We start from the raw sequence: 27,116 nt of genomic DNA on the forward strand, positions 1-27,116 counted from the left end.
CTAACCTGCCCCCTAGCAGGTTTACTTCAACTAACCCTGACCTTCTCCGCCTCTTTGTCAGAAACCTGACTGTAGGAAGTGTCAGACATGGCGTGCCCCTTCCTTGAAGAGCCAGTAGATGTTGAAGCCCAAATTCTCTCCGCTGGGAGAGAGTGATCAGAGCGAGTTTGGACATTTTATCATTTCCTGATGATTTCCTGTGTGAACGTTACCGTTTTTCAGCACAATCTATAATTTATTTGAATAACATCCTCAGGCCTAATATTGCTCATGTGACACATCGCGGACATTCTCTCAGTTCTGTACATATTATCTGTATTGCACTTCGGTTTTTTTTTGCAAACGGGAGCTTTCTGTATAATATTGGTGACGCTGAGCACGTTTCCAAGGCTACCGTCTGTCGGGCAGTCAGGAATGTTACAGTTGCACTGAAACGTCTCCTGTGCTCGTTTGTGGTGTTCCCCGGTCATAGACCCACAAGATTTATCAAAGAGGGATGCCACAAAATTGCAGGTATCAGGATGAACAAAACTTAATTCATGATGTGGTGATATTTGAACTACTACTTAAATCTTACATTTATTTTCACGGTTCCCAGGCGTGATTGGCTGTATAGATGGCACTCACATTCCAATCATTGCTCCTTCAGTAAATGAAGGAGACTATGTGAACAGGAAGTCTTTCCACAGCATTAATGTACAGGTACATAGTTCCCTGTAGCATTTCAAACTAACAAATTATTTCATTATAGTAATGGATGCTAATTTGTGTTCTCTGCACTGTGAAGATCATATGTGATGCTGCCAACATTATCACAAATGTGGAAGCCAACTGCTCAGCCTCTGTGAGTGGTGGTGGTGGAGGACCTCCACCTGTTTTTCAGGCCTCCGCTTTTTTTTCTGTTGGCTATAACGGGTCACATTTGAGCATACAGAGTAAGCAAATATGTACTTGTAATGTGCTCAGATAATTTCAATAAGTGCTTACAGAAAGAAAATTAATGTAGCCTCTAACTGCAATTGATTTACATCGGACAAACAGACCAAGCACTATGGCTCATAATACAATTACACCTTACCTGTTTGGACTATATTTTTATATTTCATTTTTACTTGCTGCCAGGAACGTTGGGGGCCTGTTGGGTTGCACCTGCGCTCACATCACAAAATAAAATGTATAAAATAAAAAATAAAATAAAATATAATAAAATAACGTGTTAAATGGGTGGAAATCCCTAGATCAACGTTTAAATTAACACTCATGCATTGACTCTGTCGGCTATGTTTTGCCATGCATGCTCCCTTTCTTTTGCAGCTGAGGCTGTGTTACTTTTTTTCCGCGGAATTTGCATGTTATCGGCATATGCTGCCATCAGAATTTCGGCCTCAAGCGCTGTGAAATACATTGACCGCGCCTTCTTTCCCTCCGTCTCCATGGTGACTCGCTTAATCTGTGCTCCACTAATCAGGGCTTTATGTATCCTCGTCCGCGCGCTTAACTTGGGGTTAAAGCAACTCCGCGTTGACTGAACTAATTGTTATCAGCCTTTCTGAAACCTAATATTCCGAGTTGGACAGTTCGGGGTTACTCAACCCTGAGTATCGTTTTTAACTCTGAGTTTTCTAAACCGGCTTCCTGAAATAGGGCCCTGGTCTGTTGTCCAAATCAGCTGGGGATACCTGACGTATAGAGCCAGCGCTCAGCCTCGCTAAGCGCTTAGCGACAGAGGTGAATGGCCTTAATCGCTATCACCATTCAATGCAGGGTCACAGCGTAAGGGGTGGACCTGCTCGAAAGTGATCCACTCGCCTGGGAAAGGAGGTTCCTCTGGGCCGGAAGCTCCCAGAGTCTTGAGTCGAGGAGAGGCTGGATCACTGAGAACCAGGGCATGTTGGGCCAGAAAGGGGCCACCAGGACAAGCCTAGTTTCTGCAGCCTGGACCCGGAGAGGACCAAGTGGAGGAGAGAGAAAGGAGGGAAGGTATACAAAAAAGCCTGGTTCCAGGGATGCACCAGGGCATCCCACCCCCGGAAAGGGCTGTCGAAGAACAGGGGGCAGTGTGTTGACTCCCTGGAGGCAAAGAGGTCCCCCTCTGCCCTTCTGAAACAGTGCTAGATTTGTTTCAACCACCTGCGGGTGGAGCCTCCACTCCACCCCCCCCCACCCCCCCCCCCGACATGATGACTGCTTCTGTATTCAGTGGCACGTGCACAGCCCCGAGGGAGCAGAAATGGAGGAGAGCCTACTGCTTTAGCCTTGCGGCTATCCTGCAGAGGAGAAATAAGCCCAAGCCCCCCTGCTTGTTGACATAGGCCACCAGAACTGTGCTGTCCTTCCCAACAATCACATGAAACCACTGCAGTCGAGGCAGGAAAATCCCGAAGTGCCAGGAAGACGGATCCAGCACATTGATGTGCACAGTGGCAGCCATCAGACCCGTGAGGGAGAGGCACAGCCCCCGGCTCAGTAGAGAGTGGAGGCCGAAGTGGTCTGGGCATGCACAAAAGACCCATCGCCGTTGTGCCTGCAGGGCTATTTTTACTCTTTGGCTTATGACACAGTCTGACCCTGATTTTATTGTTTTAATCTAATGTGCTGATTTTATTGTTTTAAATGTGTTTTTTTTCCTTTTTCTATTTTTTTATATATATTTTACTTATCTTATATTATTATTACTATTTTTCTCATTTTTTTTAACATGCTCAATGTATCATGTTGGTGTTGATGAGGTCCGCCCCGAGTTCCTGAAGGCTCTGGACGTTGTAGGGCTGTCCTGGTTGACACCGCAACCAGGACACCGACGAACTCTCCTTTCCAGCCTCCCTGGGAAAGTCTATGCCAGGGTGCTGGAAAGGAGAGTTCGTCCGTTAGTCGAACCTCGGATACAAGAGGAACAATGCGGTTTTCGTCCTGGTCGCGGAACACTGGACCAGCTCTTTATCCTCTCCAGGATACTTGAGGGTGCATGGGAGTTTGCCCAACCAGTCTACATGTGTTTTGTGGACTTGGAGAAGGCATTCGACCGTGTCCCTCGGGGTGTCCTGTGGGAGGTGTTGCGGGAATATGGGGTGTCTGGCCCATTGCTACGGGCCATTCGATCCCTATACAACCGTTGCAAGAGCTTGGTTCGCATTGCCGGCAATAAGTCGGACTCATTCCTGGTGGGTGATGGGCTCCGCCAGGGCTACCCTTTGTCTCCGGTTCTGTTCATAATTTTTATGGACAGGATTTCTAGGCGCAGCCAAGTGGCGGAGGGCTTTCGCTTTGGTGGCCTCAGAATCTCATCTCTGATTTTTGCAGATGATGTGGTTCTGTTGGCTTCATCGGGTGAGGGCCTCCAGCTCGCACTGGAACGGTTCGCAGCCGAGTGTGAAGCAGCGGGAATGAGGATCAGCACCTCCAAATCTGAGGCCATGGTTCTCAGCCGGAAAAGGGTGGAGTGCCCACTCCGGGTCGGGGATGAGTTCCTGCCCCAAGTGGAGGAGTTCAAGTATCTCGGGGTCTTGTTCGCGAGTGATGGGAGAAGGGAGCCGGAGATCGACAGACGGATTGGGGCTGCAGCTGCAGTAATGCGGACGCTGCACCGGTCCGTCGTGGTGAAGAGGGAGCTGAGTGTAAAAGCGAAGCTCTCAATTTACCGGTCGATCTACGTCCCTACCCTCACCTATGGCCACGAGCTGTGGGTAGTGACCGAAAGAACGAGATCGCGGATACAAGCGGCAGAAATGAGCTTCCTCCGAAGGGTGGCTGGCCTCTCCCTTAGAGATAGGGTGAGAAGTTCGGCCATCCGGGAGGGGCTCAGAGTAGAGCAGCTGCTGCTCCACATCGAAAGGAGCCAGCTGAGGTGGTTCGGGCATCTGATAAGGATGCCCCCTGGGCGCCTCCTGGGTGAGGTGTTCCAGGCATGTCCCACCGGGAGGAGGCCCCGGGGCAGACCCAGGACACGCTGGAGAGATTATATCTCTCGGCTGGCCTGGGAACGCCTTGGTATTCCCCCGGATAAGCTGGAGGAGGTGGCTGGGGAGAGGGAGGTCTGGGCCTCTTTGCTTAGGCTGCTGCCCCCGCGACCCGGCCCCGGACAAAGCGGATGAAGATGGATGGATGTATCATGTTTGACATGTCAAGTGTACAGGGACTTTGTGCTCAGCTGGTGGCTGATCTGAAAGCGCTATATAAATACATTGCTTGCTTGCAACGTAGCTGCAACACTGTTCTACTGAAGAGGCACAGACCAGCCAGTCATCCAGGTAATTCAAGATTCTGAGGCCCCGCAGGCTCATAGGAGTGAAGGCCGCATCCTGCATCTCAGGAAGGTCTGGGGGGCCACAGAGATGCCAAAGGGGAAGTCTCCGAAGACCTGCCCATTGGACCAGAATCTGAGGAAGCGCCACCGCCCCTGCCAGATTAAGACCTGAAAGTAAGCGTCCTTCAGATCGATGGTGGCAAACCAATTCCCTGCAATGATGGCCTGACATACACTGGGGACCTTCAGCATCTTGCACCTCAGGGGCCAGAGATAGCAACTGAGGTCTTTGACATCCAGAATTGAATGGAGACCCCCATGCTCTTTGGGGAGTAGAAAGTAGTGGTAGAAAAACCCCCATGGGCAGCTTCCACCTCCCGTATGATAGCCTTTGTCATGAGGGCTGGCAGTTCTTCCTGCAGAAAGGCCTGCTGGAGGTTGCCTACTGAGGGGAAGGTCGGGATGTTCGCTATGGGGGGTCTGTGGCAAATCTGCGGGCGGTAGCCCTGGGTCATGAAGGAGATCACTCAAGGGTCTGCCCACAGACCCAACCAAGCCATCCTGCATTGTGAAGGCTGGCTGGAGGATGACTTAGCCTTGGTGACTAAGGGCTAGCAGGAGTGTCTTACAGAAGTATCCACATGCCACGACAGGGAGTGGAAAGACAGTCTCGATATGATAGAGAACTTAGCCTATCCCAGCTGACATCTGAGGTTTGGTAAACCCTGAAAGATCCCCAGTTCACTGCAGTCATAATACAGAAAGACAAGCAGCCATGCACACCTTCAGTCCATTTAGAACTGCCAGTTAACCTAACAAGAGCTGTGGGAGGAAACTTGCACACATGCACAGATAGTACAGTAACAATGGACATGTTCTATCCACTGCACCACCTTGCTACCCATTTATTTTTTCTCTATTTCATGTAAGCACACAAAAAATTGAAATCAATTTGACAAACAAAACTAGAGGATGTCCCTTAATCTTTTAACTCCATAAAATCTGCTAAACATAGTTCCATGTACAAATTTCACAATGATACATATTGTACCTTTTAATACAATGTGTGGTTAAAGTTCTGATTTTCTTGCAAGAAAATGTGAGGTAGTGGTAGCAAAAAACTTTATATTAGTCAAACCCTAGTGACCATTATGTTCGTTTGCGCTGACCCTGGCCTTTCGCATGCCTCGGTATCCTGCCTCTTTCTCTATAGGGAAAAAGAGAGAGATGTATGAGCATCCTGTCTTCTGCTTGGCCTCTCAAGTGATGGATTTAACGATTCGTGAGTACCTTCCTCCCCAGCCTCAATTAATTTGTTTTCTTATTATTACAGTCAGTATGCACGTAAACCACCAGAAGCAACCTCAAATTTTTGTCATCTCTGTCATCCTTTTGGTCTGTAACATTGATTGTTATACTGTGCTCCAAGCCCTTGTTCATTACTAAAACACCTTCTATTCTTTCTGTAATCTACTTTGCTGTACTGCCTGAAACCACCATTTCTGTCTGTCTGCAATTTGAATGCATTTTTACTTTGCTTATGTGTAAATTAAGTAAAATAAGTTTTTAAGGCCATGGTACAGACAAGGAAGACCCCCAAATCTAGCTGTTGTTAAAAGCATATCTTGTCAGTTCCCAGTCCTTTAAGGGAACATGTCTGATTGTGAATATGTCTGCCTTTGAATGAAAAGCCCATGAAATGCTGATTTAGACTCCATATATTGCACTTAGACTTACCAGCCACTTCAGTAGGTATACATGTTCAATAGCTTCTTAACACATATCTAATCTGCCAATTACATGACAGCATGTCATTGCATTTATACATGTAGACATGGTCAAGACAGTCTTGTGAATTTCAAACTGAGTGTCAGGAAGAATAAGGAAGAAAGATAATGTAAGTGAGTCATCATTAGGGATGGGTACCGGTGTCCGGTGACATGATGGCACCGGTTCTGACATAAACGGTAGTAACCAGACCGAAAAGCAGCGCACATTTCGGTGCTTTATTTCGGTGCTTTTTTTTTCCTGAGCTGTGATACACTTCTAGCCAATCATTTTACGTTTCCGAGAATAGTAGGCGGGTCCAGGTACGTACGTTCTTTTAGAGCAGAGCTACAGATTAAAAATGTCCAAGGCGAAGCGGTCAAAAGTCTGGCTGTACTTCACAGCAAAATATGCAAACTCAGCAGCAACAAGTGCTTTAAGCTGATACTGTGATACTGTCAAAGGAGGTAACACCTCAAATCCGATCAAACACCTGGCGACGCATAGCGTTTTTTTAAAAAAGCCCAGAAATGCACCGTATTTGATAGCTTGCTGCGAGACCTCACACCGAGCACATCTACTGCGGGTGGGTTGCCTGTTATGCAACATCCCCCAAAAACACGAAGAGGAGAGTCCTGGCCCCTAGCCCTGCCAGTGTAGCAGAAATGATGAGGATGATGATGCAGCAGCAGCCGTTCTTCTCTGCGTGAGTAGCTTAATGTTGTTCTTGTAATTTACGTTGAGTAGGCTAACCACGTTATTACATTAATGCATGTAAGGTGAACTAGCAAACACCATCGTAGTTACATGCAGCTGTCTTCTTGTTTGATGGCAGATACTCCCTTCACCCTGGCCAAAAAGGCTAAAATGACCAAAGAAAAAGAGGGAAACAGCTACACATGAGAGGTTTTTGGACAAAGTTTGTGTTTTTTCCATTGTTTAAGCACTGCTTCCAGCCAAGAGTGATACCATATATGTCCCATAGCTGCAGAAAAGGCTAACATTGTTATCTTTTTACAAAAAACAGCTGAACATGAGAGGTTTTTGGTCAAAGTTTGTGTTTTTTCCATTGTTTAAGCACTGCTTCCAGCCAAGAATGATACCATATATGCCCCATAGCTGCAGAAAAGGCTAACATTGTTATCTTTTTACAAGAAATAGCTGAACATGAGAGGTTTTTGGACCAATTTTGTGTTCTCCATTCTTTAAGCATCGGTTTGAGCACCGTTTGAGCACCGGCACCGTTTCAAAAGTACCGATTTGGCACCGGTATGGGTAACGATACCCATCCCTAGTCATCATTGTGGATTTTTCAGGTTTTGACTTTTGAATCCTTCATTATCATTTAATGCTTCATTGGGTTCTGAGCTAGCTTGTGTACATTCTCTTTAGTCTGAGTTATTGGTCTTATTGAATGGGTTTCAGTTAATATTATACTTTTTAATATTTTGGTTTTGTTATTTTTCTTAGTGCTGTCTTCTGTGTCAAATCTGTTTTAGTGTCCTTGACTCAGTGTTTTGATTATTTCCAGTTTTATTGTAATAGTCTTTTTCCTTTGTATGTAGTATTTCGTTTACTTTCCTTGTCTCATCATCATGGATTTGTTTCAGCTATCTCTCCTCATCCTCCTGAATCCATTTCCCTAATGTGTGTATGTAAGCCCTAAATTTGTCTTAGGTTTCTGTTGCGTCATACTGTTTTCTGTTTGCACTGTTTGCTTCCTGAGTAGTGAGTAGGCTTGATTTTGTTTTCATCTGTTTTCAGCCGTTTTGGACTGTCTGTGTTACCTAAATAATGGTTCATCTTTTGTTCATTGACACAAGACAACTCCTGCTCCTGTAGGTCGAAACTTTTCGTTATTTCAACCAACAGTGTCAGCGTGGAAATCTCTGCCAGGCCTAGAAATAAAACCATGATTGATTTTGTGTCGTTCATTCATCAATTTAATCTGTTTCTGATCAATATGTGGGTCATGGTAATGGAGGTTAATTTATGTAATACAAAACAAAAAGAAAAAAAACTTGGGACATGCAATGTTTATGTTAAAACTGTTGCAGCGTTTTCAAATGATGGTACAGTCCGCACTCACTTTCTCTTTTAGATAATAATTTCTGCAGCTTTTGAGATAACCGTTTCACATAGTAGTGAGCTGGCAGGGGTGCACAATTTCCCATACCAAAGGATGCTCTGAAATAGAGAAAATATCAAGTGAGTGCCAGTTAAATATAAAAATGATAAATATTATTTTAGGTACCTTTCAAAATAGTCACCTTACACAGAAGTATTAAAATCCAGAAAGAAAAAAACAAAATCATCTTCCACCTGTAAATCTGTAATGAGTTTAAAGAGACTGACAGAGAGTCACTGTTAAAGATGTCGGACAGTATGAATGGGTCTCTTGACATGCGCAGAAGTTCAGAGAGATACTGTGGAGCAGTATTATGAGCAGATTATGCATTTCCTCAACTAAAAGAGTACAAAAATCAAATAATGAAATATTCATTGGGAAAGCAGGCCAGAAGAAAAGTAACTGTGTGCTAAACAAAGACAGTCATCTTAAGATGTTTCACACCACTAATGAGAAATGAGGGAACCATTGCTTTCTGTTACTATATTTTATATTTTAAGGTCAACAAGTTAAAAAGTTTTCAGTTTTTCAAGCCTGACTTAAAACATTAATCTGTGGGTGGTGGACCTCAGACCTAGGAGGGCTTAAAGTGTTTTAATGGTGTCAAATGTCTTTGTTCTCCTATTGAGCACCAGTAATAAATAATATAGATTTTATTGCTTTTGCTTTTTTTTTAAAATGTTGGCAGCAAACAATTCATTTTATTTTATAAGTGGTAATATCTGACCCTAAAATTGGACACCTACTGAGCACTTGTTGACCTCATATCACATTGATTTCACTTTAACAGGCTGGAAGTGCCATGCATTCAGAGTCTTTTACTCACAGCATGTTTTAAGTAGATTCTCTCCTGGGGAACACGTGTTATATGTGCAGCTTGTTAAGGCATAGCTTAGTAAAACCACTGACTGAAGTCACCTTGAAGACCACTGGGTCTCCACACACTTCACCTGCCTGCATTCATATATCCGGATCTTGCTGCTCTCATTCCTCTTCTCTCCAGAGCATACTTCTACCTTTCCAAGGACTCTTCCACCTGCTCCCTACTCTCACCACAGATCACAATCAACATCATAGTACATGGAGACTCCTGCTAACTTCATCTGTCAACCTGTCCATCACCATGACAAACATGAAGGGCCCCAGAGCTGATCCCTGACCCCCACCTTAAACCCATCTGTTCTTTCTACCGCATAGCTCATCATTATTTTGCAGTCCTCATACATGTCTTTCTCACCTATTCCTGACTTTCTCATGCAGTGTCACAGTTCCTGTCTTTGCACTGCTTTCTATAGATCCACAAAGACACAGTGAAGTCCTTCTGACTTTCCCTGTTCTTCTGTTCTGTTCTTCTCCATCAGCATTTTCAAAGCAAATATTGCATCTCTAATGCTCTTTCTCAGCATTAACCCATACGCTTCTCACTGATAATCACCTCTCTTCTTAGCCTAGCTCCAACAACTCTCCCCATAGCGTCATGGTATCAATTTTATCCTTCTGTAGTTCCTACAGCTCTCCATATCACTGCTGTTCTTTAACATCGGTGTCAGTACATTTCTCCTCCATTCCTCAGGCATCTTGTCACCCTCCAAGATGTTTTAAACAATATGGTTAAGCAGTCCACTGCCCTCTCTCCAAAATATCCATATATGTCATCCGTCAGCCACTTTTCCATCCTTCATCCTCTTCACAGCCACCTTCACTTCCTTCTTGCTAATCTTCTGCACTTCCTGATTCACTAGCTGTCCTCCATCTGTTCTCTGCTCTCATTTTCTACATCCATCGGCTCCTCAAAGTGCTCCTTCCATCTTTAACACACTCTTTTTACTCATTAGTATACATCCATGTCTGTCATTAACCACCCTGACCACCTGCACATCCTTTCCACCTCAATCTCTCTGCCTAATCAATTGATGATAGCCCTTTTTCCTTAGTGTTTGGCCTCACAAACAACTCATTATAAGCCCTTTTCTTTGATGCCCCCACCTTTTCATTGCTAACGTCCTCCTTTGAATACTTTACTGCACTTCTCTTTCCAGAGGATACACCCAACACCTTTTGGCAGTTTCCCTCACCGGTTCAGCTGTACCAGTCATCTGGTAACTCTTCCCTACTACCCAGAGCCTTTTTCAACTCCTTGAACTCTGCACAACGTTCTTCCTTCTTCAAATTCCACATTGTTGGTTCATCCTCACTTTCCCTTTAATACCTTGAATAGCATCCAATGTTTTTTCTCTATCCTGCAGTACGTGTTCATCAAAGCCATTTCCATCCTTTTGGCAAAATCCATTACCGTTTGTCTTTCTGCATTGCTCCCCTTAACACAATAGTTACCCAACAGATTCTCATCACCTCTGTTCCCTTCACCCAAATGTCGATTAAAATCTACTCCAATCACCAATCTTTTCCCCCTGAGAACATGCTCTACCACTTCATTCAACATACTCCAGAATTCCTCTCTCTCTTTTGACATCCAACTTGTGGGCTGACAGTATTCAACATTACCCCTTTGATTCCCAGCTTCAAACTTTCTGACATTCTCTTCTCCTCCACAACACTCTCCACATACTCTTGCTTCAACATTACTCATACTCAGTTTTGGTTCCTATAATAGAACAGTTTGAATCCATCTCCAGTGCTCCTGGCATTCCACCCAACCTCCAGCACACACAATATGTCTATTGTTGTTCTCTTCAATATATCAGCCAGCTCTTCCCTTTGCCAGTCATAGTCCCTAGATGTGAAGCGCCTATTATTACCTTCAAACTCCCACCTTTCCTTTTCTCTCGCTGATTCTAAACATGCAAACATGGCTTCCCCCTTCCTTTGTTCTTAGCCAACAGTAGCACAGTTTCCACTGGCACCCTTTTATCCAACAGCATTGTCATTCTTATCCCAGACCTCGACAGACCAGTATGGACCAGTATCCTGACGCAGTCCTACCCATTTATTTGGGCTGGACTGACGTTTATGCTTTAGAAGTGAAAACTCAACACAACTCATCTGAGTGCTTGTTGTTCAGCTGTCGCACATCATTTTCATTACAGTGAAAGTATGCGACCCAGAATATGTTAATAAAACTGGTGTTTGTGAAGTAGTCACACTCGAACGTCAAGGAAGGTGGTAGGGAAGCAGACTATGCAGACATTTTGGGTTTCCAAGGTGAGCAATTTATTTGCAGTGAACTTAATTTAATGTATAACTTAACAAAACTTTCCCCAAATCAATTCATTTAACAAAACTCAACATAACATGGCTCTGGTGACACAGCTCACCTCTCCTCTCTCCTGCATCTGGTAGAGACTGGCTTTAAATAGGGCCATCAATTTCCCTCCAATTGCCCAGCCAGTACCACTCACTCAACTGAGGGATCTAAAACTCTACTCAGGTTATCTAAAAACACAAAACCTCTACACACTTCTAATATGCACATTTACACAACTAAATGGCAGTATTAACAAAAGGAAAAACATTCAACAAATCCCTTTAAACATTAACACAAACAAAAGGAAGCATCTCTCTGGAAAAAGAAACCCCTCCACATGGTTTGACCTGATGATGTCATGTGTGACATGATCAGGACTTTAAAATGAGGAAATGCCAAGCCGGCGTTTCCCCACACCTGACACTCATGATGACTGAAAAGACAAACAGAGTAAGTATGAACAAATGACTTAATCTGTAACATAATAAAGTATAAAGAAACATAACTTAGTATTTGTCTTAATTTGCAGAATGTTTGATTTGCCGGCAACAAAACGCTTACACAAACAAACCCGGGATAGTGAGTGAAGCAATGTTACTTGACAAATAGCAAATCATAGCAAATACATAGAAACAGAATAATGTGTACAATGTGCAAAAAAAAGGTAAACACATATGGGACAAATGGAGAGAATTACAACTGCTTCTCCACTTTGTCACAGTGTTCTGCAGACTCAGCCATGTTAGTCTGCTGTTATACAAATGCTATCTCTCATCAGCTTGCTGTGTTGTTCATCACTGAGCCACAACTCTACCAGCACGTGGTCTGAGTGGAGTCGGTGACATTTTCAAGTTAAAGCAGTTTCTGTGTCATGTGTATGTTCTCAGCAGAATTACACTACTGAGTGTACCATATCTTCTATTTCTATATGCTAAACATTTACGATTTCCTTGAAAACAATTTAATTAGTTAAAATAAATGACAATGTTTCTCAAGTATAGATACACAAAGATGCCTTTGACAAAATGTTTTAAAATGAGCAGCACTCAAACATACGGAAAAAAAATTAAGACGGACTTTTGCGAGATCTCGCAAAAGTCCGTCTTAATTTTTTTCTCTCCCATGTCCCCTGCGGGGCTCCGTACAAACAACCCGATGACTGTTTTAAAAGAAAGTTAAGGGAATAAACATGACATTTAATTATAATGATGTTATTAACCAACTTTAGATGGAATAATGCCAACCAGTGCAGAGGAGAGAGGTCTACAGAAGAAAAGACTGGAAGCTAACACTGGTCAAGATGCTGTGGATTTCTGGTTTTGATTTAATTAAGAGATGTTACTGAGGATGTGCAGCAGCAGCAGCAGCGGACTGAGAGGACTAAAACCACTGACGATCAAAGATTGGTTAATGGCTTAGGATGAATAATCTCAACTGGTTGGAAGCAAGGAGGTCTGCAGGAGAAGAGAAAGGAAGTTAATGAAGTGAAGTTTAGGATTGCAAGATTTAAGCACACAAGTGTGTGCTGATGTGTTTCTGAAGTCTTCCTAGTTATTTTCCAGAGTAGATGACTTTTAGGGGCATTGGATTGGCAAGCAGCAATCCAGGGAGAGACAGAGGGATTTGATGGAGAGTGGGCAGAGAGGTGGGCTACTGGGACGGCCTTGTTATTGTTGTTGTAGCAGTTCTCTGTTTGGATTTAACCCCTTAACTCCATAATATTCGATAGATACAGGGTTTTGGTTTTTTTTGAGACTTCTATTACATCACCAGTATGATTTCTTTCCCTCCTGAAAAATCAAAATAAATTGCACAATACATTTATAAGCATTTAAAAAAAAAAGGCAGATATAGCAAATACGATACAAATTAAAAGTCATACATGGAGATAATTTTTTCTTTTAACAATAAACTCTCCATTTAAAAAAAGAAATTTCTTGCAATGATTTTGTATTTCAGGCTATAAGGGGTTAATGAGTTAAGCCAGCTGTGCTCTTCAGTCTCTTTAACAAAAAAGTCAGCAAATATTTTGGGAAACAACACACAGGCATAAAGCAGGAGGCTGGGAAACAAGAACCAAATGTGCAGAAAGTAACAAAAGTATAGCTAATAAAGACCTATTTAATGTTGGTGGTAAAGAACAAGGTGGTAAACCCATTGTTTCAGACTGGGTGCACAAGCTGATCTTTTAATGCAGCTTTGTTGATGAGACACTCCACAGCAGTAAGCCTGGGTTTTATTGGTTTCTCCATGTAGGAAGATGGGTTTGGTTATACACAATTGTAGGTTTGTTTAGCTCCATGAAGATAAAGGTTATCGAGGTTGTGGTGTGTGTTATATTTGAAAGACTGTTTTATATCTTGAAACAGCCGTACTTTACACAAGACTGAAAAAACAAACAGGGCTAAGAATAAAGTAAGAAGATGTCGATTAAAAACTTTGTTCTTAGAAGATAACGTACAATCATGTCGAAAAATGTTTTCCATATCAGGGCATCATTTAAAAAAGATCTTAAAAAGATCTTGTCCTTAATCTAACCGCAGGTATGAAACCATTTCACTATTTAAGAAGAATAAAGCCAAAATGAAGAATCAATCTGTGAAGAAGTGCACCTAATCATTCAGCTTTTAGAACAACCTTTAGCAACAAATTCTTCTCTGTGTTAATTTAATAGTCCCTCACATTGCCTTGGTCCACTCATCTGTACAATATCACTTCAGTTCATTGAGGTTTTTGGGCATTTGTTAAAGCTCTCTTCAGTTCCCACCACAGCATTTCAAATAGGCTGAGGTCTGGACTTTTGACTGGGCCATCCCTTTATCTGTGTTCTTTTCTTTTTCAGCCATTCTGTTGGTGTGTTTGGGATCATTGGACTTTATTTACCAATATGTCTGTGGAACTGTTCTTACCCTGTGTAAAAAAACAATTGTGTATGCAACGTTATTTCATTTATGAAGCATGTGACTATTTCTGTTTTTCATATGTTTGTAAATCATAATTATTCTGAACCAGTAGGTGTGTGCAATCTGCATGCAATCTGCGAGAAAGTCTGACTTAAGAAACGTAAACAATTTTGTACAAAGAGAAAGTCAGAAAGGAGCAGCTTTCCATAGTGTTTATATAGGAGTGACGACATAAGAACTAAGGCTTGGCTGAAACTGGCTCATGCATCAGACAATGGCTGTCCTGAACTTATAGAGCGTATGTCCAATTTATGCACAGATTTGTGCATAAATTGGACATACAAACATTACACTCAAAAATCTGATTTTTGGTACCTGAATTTTTTCATACTGGAACAAATGACAATTTGAAACTATGAAACTTTGGCCGTGCGTGTACAAATGGCTGTCTATGGAAGTATACACAAGTCTTTAAAATTATTGAATAAATAAATTGCATAACTTGCATTGCAAAAACTAAAAATAAAAAATGAAATGATAAATGCAAAGATTTCAAAAACAATACCGGGAAAAAAACAATATAGTTGATGTGCTGTAATTAAATTGAATAATTTATTCACTGTAATATTCTTCAGTGCCACGTCATGGTGCCAATGCCTGCAGCTTCCTAATATTTATTCCTACAAAGCTATTATTCAACTTCATTTTTAGTGATATAGTGCCAAATCATAACAACAGTTCCCTCAAGACTCTTTATATTCTAAAGTAAAGACATTACAAAAATACAGAGAAAGCCCAACAATCTGATGACCCCATATGAGCAAGTACTTTGGTGACAGTGGGAAGGAAAAACTCCCTCTTAACAGGAAGTAGACAGGGTCATGGAGGGGTGGCCATCTACAACAACTGGATATTGTTAAGTGGACATAGAACGAAAACACGCTGTGGAAAAGAGCCAGAGGTTAATAACAACTATTGATTAAATGATGTGTGGTGTATAAACACATGGTAAGTGGGGAAAAAGGTGAAGTAGGAAACAATCAATTATAGTGCAAGAGGCCTAGGCTCCTGGGGGACTCCCATGATGTGATGATTCAGGGTCACCTGATCTAGCCCTTGCAATGCGCTTTGTCAAAAAGGAACGTTTTAAGCCTAATCTTAAAAGTAGTACTGCTAGCCTAAAGGCCCTTGGTAAACAGCCCGTTAATATCAGAATCAGAATCAGCATATTTTATTAATCCCTAGGGAACTTATGTGAGCTATTACAGTTGCTCCAGTACAGTAACATTAACAAAAATAGACCAACCTATTTAACAAGACAATATGTTAAGATATAAGGAATAGCACAACGTATACAAATCACCAAATAATAAATATCCAGGGTTGGCAGATATAATTAGAAATAAATATCACGGAAATTGACAGCAATATTACCAAGTAAGTAAGAGTGTGTGCAGAAAGGATGTAACTATTGCAGTGTTTACAGTGTAGTGGATGGAGGAATTGTACAGGGAGACGGCCACAGGCAGGAATGATTTCTGATCATATTTAAGATTGAAGCATTAATTAAGAGTAGGACGTCTTTGAGCAGTCTTATAGGAATGGGGCAGATGATATGGTTGGGAGAAAGTAATTACTGAAGTTAAGTCAGGAAGATCAATTGGACAAAAGTCCTTCCTATTGGGGACCCATTTCTCATATAAGTTATTAATCAAACTTCTACTTTCATTTATAGCTTTGATTAAAGCTGATTTACTATTAGTAAATATGGAAAAGCTCTGTTATAGCACTGCCTAGCGTCATACACTTTGGGTTGCATGGATAGAGGCTTATGAAATTAAGAACAGATTGTGATCACACCTAGAGGGTATCCACACTGATCTTTGACCTTTGTGCTTCAGAAAATGTGGGAAGGCTTGCCACCCCTGCCAAAAAACTGGAGGACACGATCCGTTTGGCTGAGCTGGTGATTGAGGTGCTTCAGCAGAATGAGGAACATCATGCTGAGGTCAGTGTGCTGGTACATATGCATATAGCCACACCATGTCCCTACTCCATTGTATACGTTCTACATATTTGTCTCCAATGCAATGTTAAAATAAAAAGGTCTACAGAGCTCCTCAACATTTGTTTTCAAAGATAAACTGAACACGTTTTTTTGTCTCGTTGCAGACTGAAGTTAGGTAGTTGTATAACTTTACTTGAATGATAAATACAAAGCTTCTCACTGCTACCTACCTGCGTTAAACTATCATTCTCCATGTTATCTGCACAATAGGCCACAAAGTACATATTCTAAAGTGCAAGTAGGTTTATAAAAGCAGGGGAAACGCTTTGCTCTGCTGTGTATGCTGTGCTGTTTAGCTACATTTTTGTCACTTTTCTGTAACTAAAACAAAGCTGACTTACTGCTTCTCTACTTTTTATTCCAATCACTTATTTGTTTTGCGGGGAATTGTTTGAACAGGGAAAAGAGGTATGTGATTGTCTTGGTGCCATATACCCCATTCCCTACCCTACCCTCAATATACCCATAGAACCTGTGCATGCACTTATTGACACAGCTATTGTTGTTGAGGAATATTAATATTTCCCTTTTCAACAATGACACAAACCCATTTCAGCTTGTTGTCACTGCCATTCAAGTACTTGGAGAGGTGCTCGTTAGATTCGAAGCTTGCAACAGTTTTGCCTTCATTATTGAAGAGCAGACACAAGTACTTAGGCAGTGTGTTTATTTGTCCAAAGCATTAAGCTAGTATGTTTGGAGAAAGCAAGGGGGAAAACAGATTTTCCTATATTCTAACGATGTACTTTGCTTTCTAAGAGCCTACCACAAATCATCCCAGAATATAACAGCATGTTTATTGTGTTTAGTCATTGACATTTACTTATCCTACTCAGTAATTCATCTATCATGGAGATGTACATGTTCTTTTCAGTAAATCCACCAAGTAAGTTTGGTGAGGGTGTTTCTCATCCTTCCTTTTTTAAACAAATTTGCTTTGGACCTTTCAGCACACATAATGGAGGATATGAGCCATTTTTCACACTATGACCATGCCCCTTGCATTTCAGCAAAATTCCTTTCCCTGCTGCTCCAGTGAAACTTTAAACCAGTGTACATGACTCCAGCCCAAACGTGTTGAAATATTCTGTTACAGTTTATTTTCTCTTGAGTTTTTGATCCTGGTTTATCCATGTACAACCCTAATTCTTCAAAATTTAGGATACTGTGTCAAATGTAAATTTAAAATATAATACTCCAAATTGTGAGAATGTTGAATATACAGTAACATTAAAACATTTAGAGGCTTAAGGCCAAAAATCAGTATTGGCTAACCATGGCCTTCAGGTCTCAGGCAGCACTTTCAGAAATAAAGTGATTCAGGAAGTCTCTGGGCCTGAGCTCATTTAAAATGGACTAAAGCAAACTGGAAAACTATTCTGTGGTCAGACGCATCAAATGTGGGCACCTCAACCTCTTGGAAAAAATAGCACACGGACCAAATGGCTTATTATATGTGAGGAGTTCAAAAGTCTGCATCTCTGATGGTATGGGAGTAGATTATTGCCCATGGCAACAGCCGCTTGGACATCAATGCTGAAGGTATATCCACAGTGTATAGCGGTCACTCAAAAACTGATTCTTTACCCCCAATAAACACCAAGCAAAGTGAACTGATTTAAATAATGAATCATTAAGAAAAGTGTACTTGGTTTAAACTGAATATATACCAGTCAAGTACATTTAATTTGGCCAGATTATAATAAATGTAACATTTCACATTGTACGTTTTACTATTATATGAAAAATGTACATATAATTAAATCAGTTAAAGTCAGGAACTTTTTGCTTGTTTGTTAGTTTATATGTTTTCGCTGCCATATGCTTCCTAGCATCTTATCAGACAAGAATGGCGTAACATTCCCCTCCCAAAAGTCCGGAAATCTGTCTCTTGAGGTCCCAGATGTTTACTGACTGTTGTTAAAAGGAGATGGGAAGCTAAAGTGATAAACACGCCTGTCTCCCAGCTTTATTGAGACATGTTGATTTGATATGTTTTCCATGTTATTTTGTGGATAAAATATAAGTTTATGACATTGAAGAATGTTGCATTCTGTTTTTACTAATATATGTTACACAGCACCCTTGCTTTGGAATTGGGGTTGGTTTTCCTCTCATGTAATCACCAGCTTTAACTTGACTTAGACTTTGCACTCTAATCCTAATAACTGGAATTAAGTTATAAAAATCATTGTAAAACTGCAACAGTTTTTTTTTTTTTACTATTTTGTGAAAAAAGTTGAAATGATATAATAGTTGAAATAGTTGAAATAGTTGAAATGTGGAGATTGCAGTTGTTTCAAACAAACTGCCACAGCTGTTATATACCCTCCACAAAATGCCTTGGGTAGATGCTTACATTCTTCTTCAGAATCTGTTTTAGTTACAAGGAAATTATTTCTCTATTAGCACATAAACACTGTGCTAACATGTGGTTATAAGTAAAAGGTCGCAGCAGATGGCCCCGCCCCTCCCTGAGCCTGGTTCTGCTGGAGGTTTCTTCCTGTTAAAAGGGAGTTTTTCCTTCCCACTGTCACCAAAGTGCTGCTCATAGGGGGTCATATGATTGTTGAGTTTTTCTCTGTATGTATTATTGTACGATCTACTGTACAATGTGTTATTGTGATTTGGCGCTATGTAAATAAAATTGAATTGAATTGAAAGGATGGTGCACAATGCTGCATCTGGACAGAAGGAAAAAAACATGCAAATGTGAAAGAGTGGATTTGTTCAAAAAGAAATTTCTAGCAGTGGACGGATGGGAGGATATCGATGATTACAACCTTGTGTAGTGAAGAGTATCTATGTTGTATCACAAGACACAAAGGCTCATCAGTTTGTTTCACTAGCTCATCTACACAAGGCATTTTGGAGCAGCCAAGGCAGTTTGTTTGAAACAAGACTGTAGACCTGCACGAGGCATCAGCAGAAGGTTGGTGAGAAAGTGACAACTTTGGTACAATTATCTGGAAATGACAAAAATATGAAATGATCAGCTTCATGCAAGATCTTGCCTCATCAGTTGAGGATGATCATGAGAAAGGTGGGGGCCCACCAGGTTCGTTTTTAAGTTTGAGGGGCCAATGGATGGGGGTATGAAACGTCTTGGAGGACCTCCTGTAGGACATTTGTGGAGGGATCTTAAGCTTTGAGTTCCCATGCAGCAGCCCAGAAACCTAAAGGATTTAGAGAGTTTCTTCAAAGAGGAGTGGGTCAAAATCCCCTCTTGGTGACCAACTACAGTAAATGTCCTACCACTGTGCTTGCCAAGTTTCTCCACCAATTACTAAGTTATGTTTTGTTGGGAATCAAACACTTACTTGGCTCAATGAGATGCAAATGATTTTTTTATTTCGTAGTATTTCTGGTTGGTAATCTGTCTCTCCTCATTAAAATGAAACAAACAAAATTAGAGACTGTGCATTTCTTTATAAGTGAGTAAGCTTGCAAAATTTGCAGGGGAATGTTTTTTATTGTAATAACAAGACTGATGATTACAAAAACAATGACTGGCACTAACTGAATGTGATTCATCCGCTGCTAACTGCTCCCAGTATACCACCCTCCCACACCACTTCCAGTACTAGAGAGAACATTCAAATGACAGTGTTAAAAGCTTGGTGTGAATAGACAAACAGTTTGGATCCTCAGGGTCCCTCTTAAAAGGCCTGGCAAGAGTAAGGGTGCCTGGAGAAAACTCAGTGTATTTGATGAGAGTAGCCAGGTTGCGACCAGTCACTGCACTGCACATATTTGATGGGGAGATACAAGTGTGGCACAGTTCAACAGCTCCTTTCTTTTGATTGACTTGCTGAAGAAGCTGCGGGTGAGTGTTTAAGTAGGTCCCTGCCAAGTCTGTCAAGGAGCTGCTGCTGTTTCCTCTGTGGGACAACAGAAAGCATGTGATTTTTTTTTCCACACTCTTGGTGTTTCTGTTCCGAGTGGTGAAGAATCCCTCCCCGGAGATTGTGCAGTAAAGTCATTGAGGCAACAACTTGATTTCATATGATGAAAAGTGTGTGAGAGCCTTTGAATCTCATTTCCTGTAGAGGCTAAAGATGAAATAAATCTCCAAATTCTCAAAGATGTGTCCAGTGGGGTCGCTCATACTGCATTAACTGTCTTCTTACACTCTCAGCTCCATACTTACCTCTGACTTTTTTCCCCGCTCTCTTCCCCTCTTTCCATCTGAAGGCCTTTGCATGGTGGTCAGATCTGATGGTGGAACATGCTGAGACCTTCATGTGTCTCTATTCGACCGAGATGGATGCAGCTCTTGAAGTTCAGCCACCTGACAGCTGGGACAGTTTCCCTCTCTTCCAGCTGCTCAATGACTTTCTGAGGATGGACTGTGAGTGTATGGCTATTCAAAAAAGTATATTCAGATGTCAGTATGGACCCTGGAGTAGTGGTCTTTGACTGATGAAGTGATTTTGCTAGGGCTGGAGGTCTGAAGGGTGTAATCTAAGGGAACATCCTTAATTACACACAGTAAATACACACATGGATTAGACCTTCTGAGCATTATGCTCTGTTTAAGCAATGATGAAGATAAGTTTTTAATTGCTGAAGATTTTTTCAGTTTGTAGTACAAATAGTCTATTTAGTAGACTGCACATACCTTCTTTGTGACAGCGTATTTAAGAGTTTTTAAAATATTTCTGTATTTATCCAGGAAAAACTGAATGTAAATTTTGGTTGGGCAGTATTTAATGAAAGTTTTTTACTGCCTCTAAAGAAAAAAAAATTTTAATAAAAAATTCAACCTGAAACTTTAAAACTAATCCTGATTTTAGTTCCTCTGTGATAGTCTAAATTCTGTACTCAATTTATCCCTATTCAGAAAAAAACACTACATTTAAGAATTAACAACAATATAGTCCAGACTAAAAATCCACCACAATCAAATTGACGACTATGTGCAGTACCATGCTCCCTCCATCCTATGATGATTTCATTCATATTACTACCACTACTACTTTACTGTACATTTGCCTTATTTTTAAGGTTGACCAACTTAAATAACTTCATATTGTTGGCATGTTTAATTGACAGTAGTGCATCACGTTGAATATAATCATCATATGTTGCAATTTGTTCTTGCCATCCCTGGTCATAGGTAAAGATGAGGGCATTATTAAATAGGAATTACACTGCATATTTCAAATGTACTTAATAATCAGTTAAATCAAGGACAGTACCATTGTACATGTACATGTACATTACGTGAGTAAATGCTCTTACATTCAACTGCTGCATCTTTGTAGGTAAACCTCATTTGGCACTAACATCACTGACAAATCAGTGACAAACAGCAAAAAAAGCATCTCCACACTACTGAGCCCAAACGTTTTTTAACATGTACATATATTTACAGCAGTTTTGTGTGTGTGTGTGTGTGTGTGTGTGTGTGTGTGTGTGTGTGTGTGTGTGTGTGTGTGTGTGTGTGTGTGTGTGTGTGTGTGTGTGTGTGTGTGTGTGTTGCCGACGGTTGCTGCAGGCCACTCATCTCTCTAATGAACTGCATACACTTGCCTGCAGGAACACTGTCCATGCAAAAGATACACATACACTTCACGAAGCAGACTCAATCTGCTAATTGTCCCTTGGGAAAGATTCCCCTTTTCATTGTGTCAGGTGTCAGTTGGGAGTCAAGGAGAAGATAGAATGTTGTCCACTTATTCAGCTTAACTGACCTGAGCACAAAAAAATTATCATGCTCTTTTGTTAGTGTCATGAAATTGGCCTCCTTCTCATTTGCTACATCGTGTCATTGTGTGCGAATTCCAATTATAGTGCATAGCAATGAACATAGCTACGCTGGGAAACACTAAAAGAAAGCTTGCTTGCAATAATACACTGACTAAAAAAAAAAAATTATGCATTCTCTATGTGCATTCATAGCTGGTCAAACAAATTATGAACTAAATTATGATTATTAAAAAAACATTATAAATTTGAACCCCTTTGTAACACAAAAGGTCATAGTCCATCCAACGGGGTTTGTTTTTTGTTTTGGAAAATTTGAAGCGAGAAGGCCCGATGGCAGACCTAGGACACGCTGTAGAGATTACATCTCTTGGCTGGCCTGGGGAGGTGTTTCCCAGGTTAGCTGAGGGAGGTGGCTAGGATGAGGGAGGTCTGGTTTCTCTGCTTGGGCTGTTTCCCTGCTACTCGGCCCCAGATAAGTGATAAGAAAATGGATGAATGTGAAGGTTCTCATTCATCCAGGTCATGGCAATCTACACAGCTTAGAAAGAAATGGGTTCAGAGTGGAAGCAATTTCTCTAAGTGATGTCTGTTTTTAGAGTTAACTAAGCAAGCACTGCTTGCCCTGTTGGTCCTGATAGAACACTACTGGTTAGAAGATATTATATACTAGGTTTCATTGACTAAATTGGACTTCCATAAAAAAGGTCCCCTTCTGAGTTCCTCAGAAAGATTAAACATGGTTTGATGATGGTCCAAAAAGAAAGGGTGGTTCACTGCTGGGTACAGAAGATGGTTGTTGTGGGTGTCAAGGGCAAAATGCTGTTAAGACAATGTGGCCTGATGCTTTGTAATATACCATGCCAGAAGGCCTGCTTCCCACACAGCATAACAAACGCACGTTAGAAAAGTATATGATTATAGTGACATGTTTTTGCAGAAGGTCATCTGTTCTTTTGCCCCACAGCGGTGCACTTATGGAGCAGTAAAAAACTACATTAGTCAGGTGCCAAAGTCAGGCTGCCATTCAAGAAGTTAATGAGGTCTAAAGTCGTCGTAGCTAGACCATGGCAAGCCCTGCGAACACACTCCTGGACACAACACATCCAAATGGACAGCAGCCGCTCAAGTGGCTAATTGGGAGAGGGGCAATCAGGGAACACAACAAACATTGCACCTACTGTGTATCATCGACCTTGACTCCAATGCCAATGCACACAAACACAAACACACATTCTCAGAGGGGGAGAGAAAAAAGAAAGAGAGAGAGGGAGAGAAAAAGCAGGCACACTGCATGGAGCCGTGAGGCATCACATTAGCACACACTGGCCTCCATTTTATCTCCTGTGGTCTTTGTCAGTGTTGCCTTTTTACCAGTTGGGAGCCAGCAGAGCGGGGGAAATGTGGCTTGGATTCCAATGTCTTGTTTAGAAAGATTGAAAATGCTGTGTCATTCCCATTATTGAAGTGCACAAACAACAACCTCCTTTGTCACTATTCATTATCAGGGATTATGATTGCTTTCTGTGCCCTTTGCATCTATCCTGCGAACAAAGAAAAACAGTAATGCAATAGTGACAATGGGAGCTTTTACAATCCCTTTGAGGAAGTCTGCAGTGATTAAACCACAGGTACACACTCATCAGCCACTTTGTAGTTACATCTGTGCTCATTAACACAACTATCTAATCAGCTAATCACATGAAAGCAACTCATTGCATTTAGGCATACAGACCTGCTAGAGAGACCTGATGAAAACACCTGCTGAGTATCAGAATGGAGAAGAAAGGAGATTTAAATTTAAAGAAGGGAGATTTATGGTTTATTTCAAAGAGCTGCTAAAAGCGTTCAGAGTCTGCTGACAACAAGGAAGGTTGTTTCAAAGTTTAGGAGCCACAATCTAAAACGTAATACAAAGGTAGGGACACAGCGGTGTAAAGCACACCACCACTGGATTCTAAAGCAGTGGAGATGTGTTCTCAGAAGTGACGAATCATGCCTCACCATCTGGCAACCCGAAGGATGAGTCTGGAGTTGGTAGCTGAAGCTGAGCAGAACAGTACTGTCTGACTGCAAGCTGACAAAGTTACAGTTTGGTGGAGGCTGGATTATAGTGTGGGATCGTAGGGGAGGGCTTCTTGGCCAATATCATTGTGCAGTTCTGTAAGAATGGTCAAATATTCCCATAAACATACTCCAAAGCCTTCCGGAAAGCCTTCCCAGAAGAGTTTAAGCTGTTATAGCTACAGAGAGTGGGCACATTAAATCCTATGGATTAAGACTGGGCTGACAGTATCAACTTCATATGCATGTGAAGACAGATTAGTAAATACTTTTGGCAATAGCGTGTAGAATAAGAAAGAAGAACTGGACCAATGACTAAGCTCTGAGGCATCTCACATATTTGAAGTTATGACAGCGACATCTAGGTAATATTACATTCTGAGGTGTCTGTCAGATATGCATGATGGGATCGGTTGCAGAAATATTAATCCAGTTTTGTAATCTTTCAAGATGAATGGCGTGATCACCAGTAACGAGAATAAATAGAGCAGAATTAAAATATTCGCCTTTCTCTAAGTGTGTAAAAATATAATATTAAAATATTAATATGGAAAAATGATAAAAATATAGTTTTTGCAGACCGGATTGGAACAAATATAGTGTTACCCTCAACCAGTCCAAGTAGCTGATAGGCAGCAACTTTCTTGAGGATTTTAGAAATAGATGGAAGTTTCGAAATGGGTCTGTAATTGTCCAAACCAGTGCGGATTTTTTAAGCAGATGAAATGCTGGCTGTATTAATATTTATTAAAACAGTTCAAGCCTAATTAGCACCATGGATCACTATAGAGATTGGGCTCTTTTAAAAGATTTGGCTCTTTTGTCTAGGCCAGTGTTTCCCAACCTTTTGGAGCCACGGCACAGATTTCACATTAGAAAAATCACACGGCACACCACCAAACAAAAATGTCACATATCGATCATTTTTCCCAGCACACCAGGCATAGCATTGGCTCAGTTTGTCCCTAGTTTCGCTTTCTTCTGACCACTACTCATGCTAGGGCCTTCATCTGGGTCGGGGTTTTCTCCAGGAACCAGGTCAGATGGATTAGTTTTTCTTTTCAAATACTTAATGAAGCGCTTAATAGCAATAGATGTCTCACTCACAGCATGACTATTATGTAATTTCTTCTTCGTCTTCTTCTGTTTTACTTGCAGTTGGCAACCCATTTAACTAGCGCGGGTAGTTGTACTGCCCTCTAGTGGAAGAGAATGTAATTGTTCTGCCTGTTACTCACGCCAATCGCTTAGAGTACTAATGAGGTGAAACCAGATAATCTTCCACGGCACACATGATCATTTCTCACGGCACACCTATGTGCTGCAGCACAGTAGTTGGGAAACACTGGTCTAGGCATCCTTAGAAGAGCTGGCTGTTCTGTTTTAGCCTAACCATTCAATTATGAATGGTTTGTGTGTTTAGATGATTTTTTTTTTAATCCAGTGTTGTCATAAAGCCTTATTTTTATGCATTTACTGCTACTGGGGAGAACATACATTGGCTTTAAGGCCTGGACAACATTTTGCAAACTTGGCATTCTACAATAAATGCTCTCTGAAAAAAATTTGTAGTATATGTCCCATTCCTCATTTTACAAATTCTGCACTTAGCTTTGAAGTCTCCAATATCACTGACATGCAGCCAGATGGAGCTCCTTTTCTGTTTTTGCATGTTCACTTTTTCCCAATGCACTGGCACCTGGCCTGTACAACTGCACTTGCTGTCTTCGGAACATCCTATGCACATAGTCCTGCTTTAGTTTGTGTCAACCCCAAGCCCACATTTTTTTTCCTGTGAAGAAACTGACAGATGTTAAGATTCCTTATATTGTTTCTGTGGGAAACGTAGTTGGAGTAACCTGTTGTGATGTAAAGTAGTTGGGTGTGCTTGGAAAAAGAGATGCTTAAACTTGATAATACTGGGACTTTAATGACACCTTAATTTTGTATAAAATTGTGCTGATTGCATCTTATAATCATCTTGTTACAGTGTTTTATACATACAGTTTGTTATTAACACTCAAAGAGACTGATAATCAGAATACTTTATTAATCCCTAAGGAAACTACGTGGGTTACAGTTTCTCAAAGACAGTAACATTAACAGACTAAACTAATTAAATAATACAATATGTTACACAGTTTACAAATTAAAGAAATAGCACAAATATATACAAATCACTCAATTATAAATATCAAGAATGATAGATAATAATGGAGAGACGTGCAGGAACTCTTTAAGATATTTGGGAAGAATAATGCCGTTGGAGCAGTAAGAACTATGCATGAGAAACTATATTCATAAACTCAGTCAACAGAACAAAACGAAAGCCCTAACAATAACAGACATGGCTGAAACATCATGGCATCTTTTATTCAGTTTAGTTTCATTTTACTTATATATTTATTTATATAGCGCCAAATCACAAAAACAGTTTGATTTATACTTTGCAAAGTAACGTAAATACACCAAATAATACAAAGAAACCCTCAACAATCAGGTTTAGGGAGGGGCAGCCATCCACCCACGGCCAGTTGGGGCTGAGGGGAAGAAGAAAGACACGTTGTAGAAGAGAGAGAGTAATATTAATGATAGCACTTTCTATTACAGCTCGGTTATGAAGTGGTAATAGTAGGGTAACAAGGTAGAAACAAGAAAGTAATGTGCTTAATTAAGAAATTATTACACAGAAGGTACCACAGGTAATTGAGTGGTAATAAGTAGGAAACAGAAATGCAAAATGCAAAACTGCCCATCTCTATTTAATAACATATTAATAACCTTTTAAATACAAACTTAGAAACTGTCGCAGGTGTTTTTCAATTCAATTCAATTCAATTCAATTTTATTTATATAGCGCCAAATCACAACAAAAGTCGCCTCAAGGCGCTTCATAGATACAGAGAAAAACCCAACAGTCATATGACCCCCTATGAGCAAGCACTTTGGCGACAGTGGGAAGGAAAAACTCCCTTTTAACAGGAAGAAACCTCCGGCAGAACCAGGCTCAGGGAGGGGCGGCCATCTGC

The 27,116-nt window shown here is 41.0% G+C and overlaps 1 protein-coding gene across 1 annotated transcript in view; it reads left to right on the forward strand.

Moving 5' to 3' along the window:
- The window catches only part of LOC309707029 (calcium-dependent secretion activator 1), a 254,314-nt gene that overhangs the window by 142,900 nt on the left and 84,298 nt on the right, over nt 1-27,116 (forward strand). Inside the window, exons 16-17 of the mRNA XM_082534125.1 lie at nt 16,148-16,254; nt 20,509-20,665. Of these exons, the coding sequence (XP_082390251.1) occupies nt 16,148-16,254; nt 20,509-20,665 (264 nt within the window). The remainder of the gene's footprint in view (nt 1-16,147; nt 16,255-20,508; nt 20,666-27,116) is intronic.

Source organism: Aulonocara stuartgranti, assembly GCF_965226115.1.
Source record: "Aulonocara stuartgranti genome assembly, chromosome: 5".
Classification (NCBI taxonomy): domain Eukaryota; kingdom Metazoa; phylum Chordata; class Actinopteri; order Cichliformes; family Cichlidae; genus Aulonocara; species Aulonocara stuartgranti.